Consider the following 18,639-nt stretch of genomic DNA (forward strand, 5'->3'; position numbering starts at 1 on the left):
TATTTCTTTGGTTTGCTGTATTAATCCCTGAAAGAATTAATTTCATTTTATCTATTGTTATCTAAAATTCAGAATGAGGTGTCCATTAAGTTAAATATATATTTGTTCTAAATTTTCCTGAAATTTGACATATGTTAATATTTAACTTAAACATACATATATTTTTTTGTTTTTATTTTATAGGGATTAAGTTAACTTTGACTAAAGAACCACATGATGTTGTCGTAAGAGGTGGGGGTTCAGCTACACTTGATTGTGTAGCTGTAGCATCAGATCCAAAAATCAAACCAATAATCAAGTGGAGAACAAGTGATCAACAGCAGCTTAACTTCATTGCTGATCCTTACAGGTTTGTAGTTTTTTAATCATTCATATGATGAGTTGTTGAAATAAATTAACAGACTTGTTAAGTGATTCTGTTTTGAATTTTTCCTTTAAGAAAAATATATCTCTTGTAATAAAAACAAATTAAAACTTAAGTAATTTTAACTTTCTTGTGTCATAAAATTAAAATTGGCCATTAAATTGCCTTTCTAATTATTTTTGTCTCATTCCTTTGAATATTATTTGTTTGTATGATATGTTAATTCTCTGTGCAATCATAACTGTTCTTAGTTGTAAAATGTTGCAGTACTTATCTACAAATAAAGGTTTACACTTACACTAAGCTACATTCAGGAATTATAACACTGCTTTGTTGGCAAGGAAGCTAAACAAGTAGGGCATAAGCTGCTGATCGGTGTTTGTAGAGAGGCCAAACTAAGGATTAGTCTCTGTAAGGAAGTGGCATCCATTTTAGTAGTTATTGAGAGTAGCAATGGTTGTGACTTGAATATAATAAGTGAATGTATATTAATAGAATGTATATGACTTGAATAACAAAATTGAAGATTAGTGTTTGTTAAGCATTGAGTAGTGCAGGGCTAAAAGCAGTCATTATATTTTCTAAGGAAATTTTTTTCTCATTGTAGAATAAGATATCACTGGGTAAATTATTTGTGATATAAAATAGTAGGATACAAATGCTCATTGTAAGTAGTGCATGTTTAAATCAGCCAGTAATAATGGATCTCTTTCTTCTGACACAGAATTCTATTACCTAAGAACTTCAGCTATAGGCACTGTCAGAAGAGAAGTAAATGTAATTTAAAATAGAGATTGGTTCTAGATATATGCATCTCAGCCTAAAAGACTTATTTGTGGACACTCCTTTTGCATCTTTGTTTCTTTGTTCTCAGTAGCGATTGTGTAATAACTGCACCATGTTTGATAAATTATGGGAATCTGTCGTACTCAGAATTTACAATATATTTTTTAGGCTGTTGAGATAGAAGCTTACTATAGTTTCTTTACTTATACTTGTCCCCCAGTGAGGGAGGATAGTATGTTTCCCTTCCACAGAAGGTTGTACAGACGACAACCCATGTGATGCCCCCCTTCTTTTCTTTCTTTTTCCTGTTTAGCCTCCGGTAACTACCGCTTAGATAATTCTTCAGAGGATGAATGAGGATGATATGTATGAGTGTAAATGAAGTGTAGTCTTGTACATTCTCAGTTCGACCATTCCTGAGATGTGTGGTTAATTGAAACCCAACCACCAAAGAACACCGGTATCCACGATCTAGTATTCAAATCCATGTAAAAATATCTGGCTTTACTAGGACTTGAACGCTGTAACTCTCGACTTCCAAATCAGCTGATTTGGGAAGACGCGTTAACCACTAGACCAACCCGGTGGGTTATGTGATGCCCCCCTACCCATCCCAGATTCCACAATGTATGTGGATTCACAAATGTTCCACGCACCCTTCTGCACACTCATTTTTTCTATCACTGAATATTATTGTTTAGGACGTTTGTACCTGCAGCATTGCACACACTTTTGCCGAATATACCTTTGTTTTATTGTTAAGAAAATCTTTGGAAATAATAATTGAATTATTTTTTTTTTAATAATTTTTTGTAGGTTCTATTTTTCTCTTTTATTTATTCTGCCTTTTTTCAATTTTATTTTTTGCAATCTTAAATCAGTATAATATTTTTTTAAAACGCTACATTTTTTCCATTTAACATTCCCAGTATATACATTTGTTAAATCTATTTATTTACGTTATGTTTACAAAAATTACTTGCTAAAATACAACAGAAAAGTTAAAATTACATTTTACAAAATAATTAATATTATTTTCATCAATTATGTAGACTACAATTTTTTAATCTAAATTATTTACAATAAATACATAAAGTTAACTAAAATACATCATAAAAAATCTAAATTAAATTTTACAAAATAATTGCAACTTATTAATTTCTATTTACAGTGTGTTTAAACCGATTCATTTGCATATGCCAGAAGAGGCTGTGCACCTTCAATTCCACTTGTACTGGGCTGACCTTCATCAACATCTTTGTTATCTTCCGATTCTACATCGGATTTGAAATCACTTGAACATTCCAAGTCACTGGAATCTTAAGCCAGGGAACCTCCTAAATTTTTAATTAATTCATCAATGGCAGTGGCTGCTATGTTTTCTCTTTTGTAAGTCTCCTTAATCTCTTTAGCCGTTTGAGCTACAACAGCTTTACTCCAGTCTTCTTCAGTTATTTCATTCACCGTTTCTCAAAACAATAACTCAACATTATTTATGGTAAAAACTATTTTGGTCAGTTACCTTACTCTTAACTTGTGCCCAAATTAATTCTATTGCATTAAACTGGTAGTGATAAGGAGGCAATAACTCGATGACCTTTCTGCTTTGTCAGTTCATCAGTTTCATTTTTTTTTTTTGGCATTCGGTAAGCTTTAATTACATCAGGTAACTGGCATTTTGTCGGTGCAACAATGTTGTGTTTATGTAATCTATCAATCAATTCAGCTTTCAGATCGATTTGATTAGGAGGCTTATGTATCTGAACAGAATGGTAGGGAGCATTATCCACTATTATGACTGAATTTTGTGGTATATTTTCTAGCAGGATAAGAAACTTTTGAAACTAACCTCATTCATTTCCGAGTGATAATCACCCTGTTTTTCTACCTAAATAGTAACAAAGCATTTGGTACAAATCCCTTTTATGTGCCGGCATAGACAACAGTAATTCTTCTGCCTTTGCCAGTATGTTCTTTTTACAGCTTGGGTCTGTTTCATCGGTCTGTGATTTTGTCCTAACATGTCCTGCATTTACCTGTGTTTCATCTATAATTACTGCCATTGACAAATTGAGTTTTGACATTTCATATAAATAATTACAGCATATCGACACAGTATCAGCCCTTTCTAGTAGGAACTTTCGGTTGTTTATTTTCTTCCATTTAAACCTGAGCTTATGAATTATTTTCCACAAGGAATTCATTTTGCCTGTAAATAATTCCCTCTCCTTTAAAATAAGCAATATTTTTTCCAACATAGGAAGCTTTTATTTCTATAAATCTCATAAATAACATTCTAAATCACCATTTTAATAAAGTCATGAAGTTCTGGCACAGGTTGCTTTCTGTTTCTCTTTTTCCCTGTAGTCACTTCAAAGCAGTTCTTTGGAAACTCTTGAGCCGGATTTCTAACTAATATGTAAAGCATCTGAATTCCGTTAAGTTATTTTGTGGAATGGAAGACGAGGTCCATTGTTTTCATTTTCTTTTTGAAAATAATTCTTCAGCTGTCTTATAAATACCCAACATTGAGATTTAAAAGCTGAGCCCTTACTGTCTTTCTTATTCTGCCACTACTAGCCATAACACTATAAAAGTTTTGATAATATGATTCTTGTTATTATCAAATATATTAAATGTAAAAGCATTTCATATTTATAACAATTCATATAATAAAAAATAAATTAATAAATAATCATGAAGACACTAAATTTATTGATAACATCATCACTATTGTAGGGAATATATGTCAACAAAATTACTTTGAATTTAATAACAAGTGTTATTAAAATACACAGGAAAATAACTTGCCTATGGGATTTCCTTTATCTGTTATCATGTCAGAGATATACTTACAAGATTTTTAGAATAAAAGTGTCTATGACGTTATTCCCACACATAAAGTTTTATTATGGACTCGTTATGTTGATGTTTATGATCTGGTTATAAATAATGAACACCTCATAATTTTGAATAAACTTAATTCATATTATAATAATTTGAAGTCTATTTTTGAAATAGATATAAACAGAACAATAAATTTTCTAGATGCTAGTATTGAAATTAACAGAAATAATCAAATTGTAACTTCGTTATACAGGAAATCTATAACCAATAAAACAATAATTCATACAAAATAAAATCAACCTTGGTCTCATAAAATTAACATATATAAAAATATGATTCATAGAGCTATCCATTATACACAAAATAATAAAAAGAAATTAAACACAGACATAAATACTATAAAACAAATTGTAACTCAAAATGGATGTATTGCTTTGTTAATTGATAATATACATAAAAAACAAATATCAAAACTTAATAGTACAATAACTTTAAAACCAATACATAACACACAGAAGGTTGATAATGCTTACTTAAAATATTCATACACTAATTGTATTGTTGAAAATATAACCAAAGTTTATGACAGGGATAAATTTAAACCTGCATATAAAACTAACAATCACATAATAAAATATTTAAAAAAACAATAATACTGATTTATACAATTTATGTAGGGTTTATAAGGTAAAATGTAATGATTGTGAGGATATTTATATAGGTAAAACCAATAGATCATTTAAGGCCAGATTTTATGAACATTTTGGATATTATAAAAATAAAAAGTTGGGCTTTTTTAATGTTGCAGATCACCTTATAAATAATAAACATTCTATTTCTGATTTCAATACTAATTTAGAAATATTGGACATTAAAAAAGGAGATATAAATAAAAATTTAGATATTTTAGAAAAGTATTATATATATAAATGTAAGCAAAGATTCAACTTAATCAACCTATAGACAATTTTGAAGGATAAACTCATAAAAGCTGCAATAGATAGCACCTTCGTAGATAATACATGAAATTTTAATTTATTTAAATAGCACAATATTAGTGTTTGATTTGACTAGCCACATACAGGTTATTATATGTTTTTATTTTATTTTACTTATGACTTCATATGCCTCAGCATATGTATATATAATTTTAATCTTTTAATATTTTGGGTTTAATATGTAACTGTATACAAATTTCTATATGACTGTTGATGCGGGATCCTGCGAAAGTACTATTGTAAAAATTATAAAGAAAATAAAAATAAAAATAATAAATAATGTAAGAGTTTTCTTATTTCTGTACTTGGGTGGATTAAGTTGATTTATGTTATATGAGGGTAAGTCAATTATTATCCGTAATGTAGTTATACATTTTATTGCAATACAAATAGGAAACTTACATGTACATCATTTTTCAACATAGTTCCCTTGCATTTCAACACACTTGGTCCATCGTTGCACAAGCTTCCTGATGCACTCATAAAAGAAGGTTTTTGGTTGAGCTGTGAGCCAGGTATGCCCCGCTTCTTTCACTGTTTTGTCCGAGGTAATCGACGGCCCCTTAATGCCTCTTTGAGTACACCAAACAAATGGTAGTCAGAAGGGGCAAGATCAGGACTATACGGAGGATGAGCCAGTACTTCAAAGTTGAGTTTCTGGAGCGTTTCAGCAGTGTGGGCAGCAGTATGTGGACAGGCATTGTCGTGCAACAACATAACACCTTCTGACAGCAGTCCTCGGTGTTTGCTTTGAACTGCAGGCTTCAGCTTGGCAGTAAGCATCTCACTATAATGCGCACTGTTTATTGTCATACCCCTTTCCTCATAATGTTACAGTACTGGGCCTTGTGAGTCCCAAATACCGTAAGCATCAGTTTTCCTGCGGATGGTTGGGTCTTGAACTTTTTTTTGCAGGGTGAATTTGGATGTTTACATTCCATACTCTGCCGTTTACTCTCCAGCTCGTAATGATGGATCCATATTTCATCACCAGTGATGATTCTGTCTAAGATGTCCTGTTCATTACCATAGCGATCCAAATGTTTTTGGCTGATGTCCAAGCACGTTTGTTTATGTGACTGTACGATTTGTTTTGGGACCCATGTTGCACAGACGGTATGAAACCCAAGTCTGTTGTGGATGATTTCATAGGCAGAACCGTGACTAATTTGCAGACAATGTGCCACTTCATCAATATTTACTTGTCTGTTTAAGAAAACAATGTCACGTGTTCACGTGAAAACAATGTTTTCCTCATTTGTGGCAGTAAACAGTCGTCCGGCTTCTTCATCGTGCGTAACACTTGTGCGACCATTTTTGAATTTTTCAATCCATTTGTAGCCACTCCTTTGCGGCAACCCACTGTTCCCATGCTGTACCGAAAGTCTTTGATGATTTTGTCTTGTGATACACCTTCCGACCACAAAAAACAGATCACTGAACGTTGCTCCTCTTTGGTGCAAACAGAAAGCAGAGCAGCCATGGTTAACAGCAGGGCAGCAATAATGGAACTAAACTAGCAGCATCAAACTTGCACAGACAACAATTAAACCATGCATGCGTCGTCTATGCAACATGACAGTATTACCAACATAAACAAAAATATAACTAAATTGCGGATAATTTACTTACCCTAATATATTTATATACATATATATATATACATACATATATATATTATTTTCCTTACAGCTATTTCTTCTTGCCCCTTTGGAAGCAAGTTTACCTCAGCAGTGTTGTTGCTGCAATGGTGAGTGTCGTTTTCAGGTGGTTCAACTTCTTTTGCCCACCTGAACAACTTCAGCTAATGTTAAATTATTATTTTTTATTCACATTACATCCTTGAACTAATTGTCAGCTTTCATGTTTCAAAGAGTGAGGGGGAGATAGTTGACTGAATATGCCCTGGTTTATAACCTTGCCTGGGTTCCCAGCTCATAATCTTCCATTTACATTACCTAGATTGGCAAAATGATTATCTGACACTAGAAAGGTTCTGTTACTCCCACCATTTTACATAAACTGCTGTGGCCTAAAATGCTTAAATAGGAAGAAACAATACCTTGGTAGTGCAGGCAATATATCGCTTCAATCCTGGGCTTCAAATTCAGTAAAGGGTTGTTATGTTTTAGGCAGTCTCCATCCTGCTTTACATCAGCAAAGGAATTAGAAATGAGAGTAGAGAAGTTTAAAATAAAAATCCCAAGTTTTGAATTGCAGGTGATCCAGATCATAATAGTGCAGTACGAAGTTAACAGTTTAGAATAAAGGATATAGTAGAAAAGAAGCCTACTGATTCAGCTCATCCTGGTTATTGGCCAGGATAAGCTGGTAGGATAATATGAGTGGGGAATCCCCTGCCTGATGTACATTAAGAATGCAGAAAATACAGAGTAAATTGTTGTTTAGGGATTTACTGACTTAATATGCTTTAAGCATGTGAAAACATCCATTCTTCTAAACCCATTTGGTAAGTACACTGAAATACTTTTAACTTAGTCAGTGCCTCTATGGTGAAGGAAACTTATGAACAGTAATAAATGGATGTTTTGTTTAAAGTTAGTGTACATGTGTGGATTCATAAGTGTTATTGTGTACATATCTAGTAAGCTGTCTGATTTGTTATCTGCTCATATAAAATTTCTTATACTAAAGCGACATTTTGTTTCTCCTCACAACTATTTGAATGAGTCCTTTTTGTGATGTAAGGATTTTGGAAGATTAAGATTGACCTGAAACCTCATTTCATTTTTTTAATTTTTGGTAGAGCTTCTCTTAGGTACTCCTAGGTCACGTAGAACATTTAATCTAGCTTTCTCTGACTTGCTGGTCATTTTATTAAGTTGTTCTATAGGATTGAATGGATGGATTGTTTCTTAACTGATGTTACAATTTATTGTTGTTTATTATTTCAGGAAGCAGTTATCTAATGGCTCATTATATTTGACTTCATTGTTCACTGATGATGGCGACCAGGAGTTGCAGTCAAGACGCATAGTCGAAGAATATCAGTGTGTAGCATCATTAGACAATATTGGGGCTATTGCAAGCCACATTGTTTCAGTCAGCCTTGCTAGTAAGTACTTCTTTCATATTTCTGCTTCTAGTTGTAAATTTTAATGTGCAATTTATTTAATTATTCTCTAATTTGTAGATTTAATCTTATGTTTATTTTAACTGTTTTATATATTCTATTCACACAAACACGTGCGTACGCGAAAGAGAGAGAGAGAGTGATTAAGTTTCTACGTGTTGATTAAAATTAGTTCTCATTAAACAAAACCTGACACATTGTTATTTACTCAAAATAGTCACTATTTAGTATTTGAAGTAGATAAAAAAAATAAATTAGTATATACATTAGAAAATGTTATTGTTTAAAGAATTCATGTCTGTTATTTTTAATGTAATTTTTATTCTTAAAGATGTTTCATAATAAATTATATTTGTTATTTATGAATAAGGTTATGTTTATTAGTAATTATAAAATGAAAGATATTTTTATACCTGAAAAGATAAACAGTTGAAAAATTTACATTTAATATTTTCTACATAATATGTGGAGTATTAACATATTGTGTACAGTATTTGTAAACAGAAAAATGGAAAATTATTAAATAAATGTAAATAGAAAGAAGCATGTGTTATGTGAAATGAAACAGTGTTTAAAAATTCTGAATAAAATGTTGCATTAGACTATGCAGGTCATGATTCAATGAAGAATGTAACTCAAAAAGAATTTGGTATATCCTTACAGAATAACGGAGCCCCTTGGTTTGTGAGGCATAACTAAGAATCCTTACGTAGAAGACTGCTACTGTTAAATAAGAGCTAAATCACACTCAAGGTAGGTTGTCAAAAGTATTGGATCAAAGCCCAAAGTGTGTTTAAATTCCCCAAAGTGTGGGACCAGTAACCTTAATCCTTTTCATGAACAACATCCTTGTGTATAAGTGATTACTACTCAAAGCATTGTTATTACTCGCCGTGGATATGTTGATAACAATACTATTTATGGAAGGGAATTCATCATATCAGTTGGCTATTGGTACATATAGAATCTAAACATAGTAAACCAGAATTAAAATAGTAATGCCTGGATGTAAATACTTCAAAGACTAATCGACCTGTATTTGGGAGAATAGTGGTGTAAACCCTACCTGGTATAGAAAGTAGATACACTAAATTCCTGGAGATTATTTTATATGAGACTGTTGAGTTGAGGCTTGACTCCAGCTTATGAGGAGGGATGTAAACAATGTGAGATTTTGACTACAAGATCTGCCCGTTAAGCACTTTTCACTTTTCAAGGTTTATGTGAATTGTGGTATTGTAGAAGGTACATCACATCATGAAACTTTTCAGAATACTGAGGTTTTTAAAATGATAAATGAGAAAATTTGCAAACTGAACCAGTTGGTGGCTGCAGAGATGCTTTAAGAACTTGGGAAAATCCTTCAGTTGAGGCACTGTTCATCCATAAGGTTGTAGAATATTGACAGGAATTTTCAGAGATTGATGACTACATTCCTAGCTGAGTTTTCTGCTGTCAGAAATAATTTTAACTTATAAAAAAGATAAAACAGAAAATATTTAATTTTATAACAACTAATGCTATTCAATAGCACATGCCATCATATCAGCAGTACAACCACAATTATTTATACCTCCTCTACATATTGCTTTGGCTGTAATGTTTCATAGAAAATTTGGATCTAAATAAGTTGTAAATGTATGTAACGCTCTCGGTTTTTGCGCTTCATACAACAAGGCAAAATAATGTAAGTTTCAACTTTGGCTAGTCCAATAAAAATTAAACTCTGTACTGTTGTGCAATTTGTACACAATAATGCCAACTTCAATATTATCACAATTGTTGGCGGATGAACTTTCCACTATGTGGGAAATAATCACATTGAAATAATTAACTCCAGATAACGGCATGCAGGCCAGAGATCCTATTAAACACTTAAAGGGGATCCCATCTGAATCTAAAATTGCTGAAACTGGGAATATCCCTCTTGAAGTATACCCAGTCACTGCAGGTGTAGGATTTGAAAAAATTAAGGTGAAATTATCTGACATACAACCAGATATAAAACGGTTCATGATAAATGGCCAGTTGAACATTCTTTGGATGTTCTTGAAATTCAAAACGGATAATAAATTTTCTGGATGTAATGGATGTATGAATATGTTAACAAATGCATGTATTGACAACTTTACTGTTAACAGCTTATATTGTATTGATTTAATGATTCTATTATTTCATGCATCAGGAAATTTTCCGCATGCCAAGGCTTGTCAAATTTATTTACAAGACATGAAAGAACTACAGACTAAAATGGACGTTGCAGAGTATGAGAAGGTCATGAAAGGATACTGTACAGCTAAGCGTTCAGATTATTTTTGTTCTGGCATTCCTACTGACCAGACGATTGAGTAAACATTGATTGGATCTAAATAAGTTGTAAATGTATGTAACGCTCTCGGTTTTTGCGCTTCATACAACAAGGCAAAATAATGTAAGTTTCAACTTTGGCTAGTCCAATAAAAATTAAACTCTGTACTGTTATGCAATTTGTACACAATAATGCCAACTTCAATATTAATACAATTGTTGGCGGATGAACTTTCCACAATGTGAGAAATAATTACATTGAAATAATTAACTCCAGATAACGGCATGCAGGCCATTAAATCAATGAGTGTAGAAGGAGGTCCTTTTAAACATGGTGTCACTGAAAGCGTGTATATAAATGGAACAAAGGGTTGATTTACACTAAAGATATAATTGAAGGGATAGAAAAATTTTGTAGTATATCGTTTAAGAAAAGTCATCAACACAGTGATTCCACAGACGCTCGGATAGAAAGAGATAATGTTGATGTAAAAAACTTGGAGGAGTTTTTTACACAACATAGTCCTTTTCCTGATACAGATGTTATTTTGTTGATTGCAACCAGAGTAATTGGTGATGAAGCAATTGTTTTAATTGTTTCAAAGAAGGCATGAAGATAACAGAGGGTCAAAATTTAAAACATCTTAAATTATCGAAAAAAGATAAAGTCAATCCTTTATTGGCAAAAAAATAATAAGATTAAAGTTAATGATGATTTTGTTCCAGTTGATCCGTTGTTGCTGTTTCAGCAAATCTGCTTCTGAAAAACTTCAGTGAGCTGAAAACTTACTTGAATTATGAATTAGCCTCTTATCCTCTCGCTCTCTTTGAAGATGGTCAAATGCAAAGACAAAAAAAAAACAATGTTATACGAACTATTTCCCGAAGTCTCTATAACTATTCATGGTAGAAAATTTTAGTTATGTCATTGATGGAGGTATATTGTTACACTGCTGTAAGTGGCAATTAGAAGAATAAACGGGAACAATATGTAATCATTGTGTAAGACATTTGAAGAATAATTATGGCAGAAATGTATGTGTAGTATTTCATGGTTATAAAAAAGACAGCATAAAATCACCAAAAGAAATTGTCATGCACTCAAAAATAAGTGTGTAGATGTTGAGTTTGATCAAGATATGCCTCTTAAAATTAGCAAAGAAAAATTTCTTACAAATAGTAAAAATAAAAGCCGACTTATAAAAATGTTAAAGAAGAAATTATCTGACCGTAATATTTCTACATGCCAAGCAGAAAGTGATGCAGATAGATTGATTATTGAAACGGCAATTAATTTACAGTTGGAAAATGTTGCTATAGTTACTGAAAACATAGACATATTAGTTTTATTAACTGCACTAAATCCAAGAGACCATGAAATTTATTTTCGAAAGCCACCTTGAGGAAAAGTTGCTCAGAAAATTTTTTCATCCAAAAGTTTGAAGAAATCACTACCAAAATGCAAAGGGCATATTCTTTTTTTTACATTCTTTCACTGGTTGTGACACGAGTCTGATTTTTTCAGTAAAGGTAGAAAGAAGTTTATCCAAAAATTTGAAAAATGCAATAATTTACCTGATGCAGCTGAAGTATTTAAAAATGCTAATGAAGAACCTAGAAAAATTTTTCAAGCTGGTGTTGCATGCATTTTGGCTTTACATGGTGCCCCCAAGGAAATTAAAGATTTGAGTACTTTAAGGTACAATTCTTTTGTCAAAGGCACAGCTAAAAATACCTGTGTTTAATTGCAATCGTTAGTGTCTACATCTGATGCAGGATTTGAACATCTAAAAAGAGTATACCTACAAGTGCAAATATGGTTAGGTAATGAAACTCTATTGAAAATTCTGGGTGGAGATATTCTTCCAATATGTTTGTACCAGTACCAATGACTCAATCCCCAGTTCCAGATAATTTACTTAAGATGCTGTTTTGTCATTGTAAAACAGGATGTGGGTCTGCCTGCAGATGTCGAAAAAGTGGATTATATTGCACTACAGTGTGTTCAAAGTGCAATGCTGTTTCAATGCATCTCCTATTATAGTAGTCAATGAAGTAGATGAAAATAATGGACCTGAACAAATTTAATTTTAGTGATTTTTAATTCTGTATTGTTAATCAAATAAACAATTATATTCTCTGTAATATTATTTTTTATTAAAATTATTGTTTTTTGTTATAAATTTTCAATATTACCCCTATAAAAATTTATTCGTATCATAATTTTTGTATATAACTACTTTATTAAGCCTACAGTATCTTAGATTATATATATTCTGGACTTTATTTACTTATTTTATTATTAACTACTATCGAGCAACATTTTCTAATAGGTAAACTTTTTAATATACCTTATAAACAATAGAATCCAAGAGGTTTTATGAAAATTTGTTCAAAGTAATTAAATTCTGAGATTTTTTGTATTCTGGGCGCTTGAGGTACTCCACTATGTTGAGGTAAGACATTTCTTAGCTTAATTTTTCATGAAAGTACTTCGGCGGGATCCCGCATCATCATTCATAATTGAAATAACTGTTATTGCATAATAAAAATATAAAACTAAAAATACTAAAACAATAATTGCGTACTAATTTACACAAGTGCTGCTATCTGTTGCAGTTTTTATAAGAATGTCTCCCTCAAACATTGTCTGATGGTTTATCAAATTGAAATTTTGTTTGTATTTATATATGTAGTATTTTTTAAATATATTTAATTTTATGGAGAACATCTTTATTAATTTCTAAATTTGTGTTAATTTCAGAAATAGAATTTGTTTGTAGCTTACAAACAATACATAATAATACTCAAGAGAGTGAAAAAAATATATAAAGTATTTATACATTAATAATATAATTGAAAACATTACTAAAACTTACAATAAAGTAATATTTAAACCAGCATACAAACCTAATAATCATATAATAAAATATTTAAAAAATAAAAATAATAATAAAGTAAACAATCTGTATGGAATTTGTAAAATTAAATGTAATTATTGTGATGCTATTAGGAAAAACAAACAGATCTTTTATTTATTTGTTGTAAATTAAAAATTACATGTACAATTTTATTCAACATATTTAACCTTGATGCAGATAGCAAAAGAAGTCTTGAGCGCTAGCCACAAGTTTATATCATAATAACAGCATGATCGTTAAAAATAAATAATTAAATACAAAATTTAACTAATAAAAAACATGTTAGATAAAAATAAAATTAAAAAAACATAAAAATATTTAAATTGAAAAATTAAGTTAAATAAAATATACTTAAAAAAAATACATAGAACCAGAATGTAAAATTATTTAAATCAATAAAATAATATACAATAAATTCAAGATTTAAAAATGAGAGAAAAAAAAATTTCATATTGGAGAAATAAAAACTAATACATTATAAGATATAATAAGACAACAAGAAATATTCATAAGATAAGACAACTGAATAATATTATGAATTTATACATCCTTAGCATTCGCTTAAAAACATTTACACTTTTATATATGTAGATTTTTTAATGTTAAGTAGTATATTAATTTATTTTGTTGTATGCTCTTCATTATATGTTAAATTTATTTTTATTATTGTGGATTATTTTTGTATTTCAATTTGGTAATTTAAAATATATATTATGGTAATTATATATTATTCATCTATTTCTTTGATTAGATTACTTTTTATTATTTGTACTTTAAAATGATTGGGGAATTTGTTAGAAAATATACTACATTAATGCAAAAATTGACGTTTGCAAACAGTTAATTTTGAACAGAATGTGGTATAAGTATTTGTTACTGCTGAACAAGTATTGTACGGTGTATTTTTAAATTCAGAATCATTTTTGTATTTATTTAAGTGTAGTATTATTTTCTTGGCATATATTTGCCTCAAAGTAGGTACTTTAAATTCTTCAAATAAGCATTTACCAGGATATAACCTTGAAAAGAAAAGTAATGGTCAGTGATGGCAGTCTTCAGGATCTCCCCCATCACATCATTCTGCCCAACGGCACCGCTCTTAAAAAAAAATATGGTCAGTAGCTGGTTGACTGCATTTCACCATCTAGACTGTTTTCTAATCGTGTAAGTTTGTTTATATATGATTCAAATCCATATAGTTGCATAATACTAAGAAATTCATTTATCAGATTATTATCAAGAATATTCAAATTCATATCCGCTGTTAAAATTACATTATCATCTTTCTTTATATTTTGTAGATAAGCATCTAAGGTAATCAGGCAAGAATGTATGTTCTGGGAAGGAGATCAATAAACAGCAATCAGTTTATGGTTCCTGTTATCAATTCTAAAATTAATTTCAACTGAATTCTTATTTTTTAACGCTACTTTCATTATCTCGTGTTTAATATTTTTATCTATAAATAAACATATACTGTCACTTTTTGTGAATTTATTATTTTGAATGACTGTACTTATTTGGAATGTTATAACCTTCTAAACTGAAACTAAATTCAGTATCATCACCGATCCAAGTTTTGTTCAGTATAATAATTTGAAACTTAACTTTACTATTACTTAAATAAAAAACAAATTCATCAATTTTTTTTATGTTTCTTATATTCATATGGGGTGGATAAAGTGACAAATGAAGAGGTGTTGCAGCAAATAGATGAAGAAAGAAGCATTTGGAAAAATATAGTTAAAAGAAGAGACAGACTTATAGGCCACATATTAAGACATCCTGGAATAGTCGCTTTAATATTGGAGGGACAGATAGAAGGAAAAAATTGTGCAGGCAGGCAACGTTTAGAGTATGTAAAACAAATTGTTAGGGATGTAGGATGTAGGGGTATACCGAAATGAAACAACTAGCATTAGATAGGGAATCTTGGAGAGCTGCATCAAACCAATCAAATGACTGAAGGCAAAAAAAAAATCATATGAACTATATTTAGATCATATTTATGGGTAAAATATAATTGAGGATTAAAATTTAAAAAATTATGTACTTCTACTATATGGTAGCAGTCGTAGATTATCAAATAATCTAATTCATTATTGAAATGCATAATAGGATAAGTAGTTAGACAAAAAAGTTAAAATTAATAGGAAGTCTAATGAAAAATGGAAAAATAAAAATCTCTAAAATTATCCAATTCTGGTCAGACTAAAATTAATACTTGTAATCTGAATAATCAATAAAATTAATTTCTAGGTTGTTGATTTGCGAGTACTGTTGTAATTCATTTAATCTTTCCAGTATATCATGTTTTCAGTTCTTAGAGATGAGCATTCTGTAACGTTTCATTTTCAGTTTTAAGTTGATCCAGGGAAGTCTTGATATTCTCAACTGTTCTGCAGTTATTTTTTCATTAAATCTGGTGTCGATAAGTTTCATTGTACTTTCCTTTACTGAATATACAGTATCTTCTAGATTTTTTACTATACATACAGTTAACTAAAACTCGTCCATTGTCTTGTTTAGTGTTGTCCACATTTATGTTTCTTATGTGTACCACCACCCATCTATCTTCATGAGATCGCAAATTGACTTGGAGATCTGCTGCTTTGTCACAAAGGGTGGTGGTAAATTGTTCAGCCTTTTCCGCACCTTTAATCTGGAATTACAGAGTTCCTCATTCCTTTCCTTTCTCAGTGAATGCACCTCTCCGGGCTCATCCCTTGAGACTGTGGACTTCATAATCTTGAGCACATCCGCATACGATCTAACCTGAGCTCTGACAACGACACGACTGACTGTCTTCGACCGGAGGTGTTGCTCTCACGGCTGATGTGGTCCTCAACCTCGACCTGCCATGTACCTCAATATGGACAACGACAGATACCGGCTCCGCGGTCTTCATAAAGAGATACACCAGAATCTTCCTCACTAGTACATCAAATGCACCTTCTGGCAAAAAGAATACTGGATTTGGAGACCTCACCAAGACGCGCCTTACTGCCTTCAAAATCTTGTTCAGTATCTCACAATCACTATCAGCCATATTATAATAAATATTGCATTTACTCTTCTGTGTTGTATCAGTTTTATCATCCATTAGTGACAAGACATCGCGTACAACGTCTTCTGAGCTAAACTTTGAGTTGGGTATTTGTCTCCATCAGCCCTCTGCCTGCTGGCAAAGTTGATGAAATGACAGGTATTCCCACTCTCTTCTATCTTGTCCTCATCGCAATAATTCTGTTTAGGATTTCAGTTGGTCACCTGAGCAGAAGATGGTACAACAGCCTCGCATCTGACAGTTCTTCCTCTAAGACCTCACTGATGTCTGGATCTTTGAATGGTTCAGTTTGCATAACCTGTGTTATAAGTCCCAATGAAGGGGAACACTCAGTTAAAAGCTTCAGCCCCATGTATATTGTTCCTTCTCATGCTGTATTACATGACTGGTCAACCCCGGTCCTATGTTTTGTTTCAACACTAACAGCACTAATTCCAAATTATTCGTTAGTTGCGTTAGCTCCATAACTGGGGTTCCTTCCTCCTCTGAGGAAGACTGCTGAACTCTCTTCTTGCCTTTCATATCAGTGACTTCTCTGTGGCACACCAATAGTAGCACCTAGTGAAACTACAGTAGATGGGGTAACAAAGGATCCCAAACTCTCTGACATGCCTTTTTCACACTCTTTGTCCATAGTGTCTGTCCAAGTGCTCATCCGACATCAGAAACATAATCTATGCCTGATTCTTGATATTTTGATAGCCCACTCGGGTGATTGGAGAGGTGGTTGGGGGTAAAATGTATGACCCCCCCAAATCCGATCCCAGATTTTGGGGTCAGAGGTAAAAAAGTCGAGCTGGGTGAGATTTGCCCAGAAACAGAAGGATTTGGATGGGGGGGGGATTTGGGGGGGTCAGCAGAAGGAAAATTGCCTGAATCAGATAGATCCGGAGGGGTTTTGGAAAATCTCTAATAGGGAAGGAGAAATGATAAGGAAAGATTTCCCTTACATTACAACTGTCTGACATAGACATTTTCTAAACAACTACTAAAATAATTCCAAGTTTTCTGGCGGGAGTTTTAAACTTTCTGCCTGTCAACCTAACCTCACTATAACAGCTGATTGCCGGCAATTCTGGTTGACCATGTTAACCTCAGCCAACTTTTGCTGCACGTGGTCTTGCAATGCTTGACTTAAAAACATTGTAAAAACTATACCCTCGCCAAAAAATCTCATGAACTTCAGTGATTTGAGATCAGTCACTGCACTTTACACTAGAACTACCAAACTATGATAACTAGCACTTTACTTGTATCCAGTCACTTCCTGGGAGTACGCACCTATGGATTGCTCAACCGTTCCATTCTCTTCAACAACTCAAACTTAAAATAGTTATTGCATAAAAAGTTAGTTTTTCCAGTAATGTCTTATTTTTAGTTGAATAAAAACAAGAACTGACTTAAATGAATAAGTCAACACTTAATTTTATTTTTAAGGAAGTTATTGAGAATACTTGGATTACAGCACTGATGACTATGGCATTTTAATTTGAGATATAAGGCAGGGTTTATAAAATTTCAAAAAGAGAAGACTTACTGGACGAGAAAGTTTATTAGCCACAGCAATTCAAAGATTTCATTGCAATTTGAAAGCGAAAACATAGATTGTCATTCAGATCACATTTTGGGAGAAGATGAAACTAGAAGAGGAGCTTTCAGCTCACACCAGAAAATACAAATATTTTTGCGATTCATAACTGACATCAGATTTCAAACTGAGTTGTGCAAAACGTTGCTATTTACCTCTCATCAACCTGTAAGACTAGAAATATTGTAGCCGACAGCATAAAGAGAAAAACACATTTATGGATCAAATTTCCATCCGACTTACAGGGAATGGAAGTAGCTAGAGAGGAGTGGTCTAACAGATTTCAGATAGCAATAGTTATTGGTGCAATTGATTGCACACGTCAGCATTAAAAAACCATCTGCATTCAGAGACAATTATATTAACAGAAAAGGATTTTTGAGCCTCAATATGCAAGTCACTTGTGATTCAACTGAAATGATTACTAATGTAAATGCTCAGCTGTGTGGAAGTGCACATGATTCCAGGATTTGGACTCAAGTTCAGTATGTAGTATTGGAGATCAGTATACCAAATTATGTCACAATTTAAAGGTAATTTCTGCTTGCTTGGAAAAACCCTGTCAACAGAAAATAGGAACTATTCGACATCAAGCATGCTAAGGAGAGGGTCATAGTTAAAAGAGTATTCGGCCAACTCAAGCCGGGTTTCCAATTTTATGAAACAA

General features: G+C 32.0%; 1 protein-coding gene across 4 annotated transcripts in view; it reads left to right on the top strand.

Annotated features, from left to right (window-relative positions):
• fra (neogenin protein frazzled) overlaps positions 1-18,639 on the top strand; it is a 223,663-nt gene that overhangs the window by 17,991 nt on the left and 187,033 nt on the right. For all 4 annotated transcript variants that reach the window (XM_075362193.1, XM_075362192.1, XM_075362195.1 and 1 more), the window contains exons 2-3: positions 184-349; positions 7,911-8,071. In XM_075362193.1, the coding sequence (XP_075218308.1) occupies positions 184-349; positions 7,911-8,071 (327 nt within the window). The remainder of the gene's footprint in view (positions 1-183; positions 350-7,910; positions 8,072-18,639) is intronic.

Source organism: Lycorma delicatula, chromosome 4 (assembly GCF_047948215.1).
Source record: "Lycorma delicatula isolate Av1 chromosome 4, ASM4794821v1, whole genome shotgun sequence".
NCBI classification, from domain to species: domain Eukaryota; kingdom Metazoa; phylum Arthropoda; class Insecta; order Hemiptera; family Fulgoridae; genus Lycorma; species Lycorma delicatula.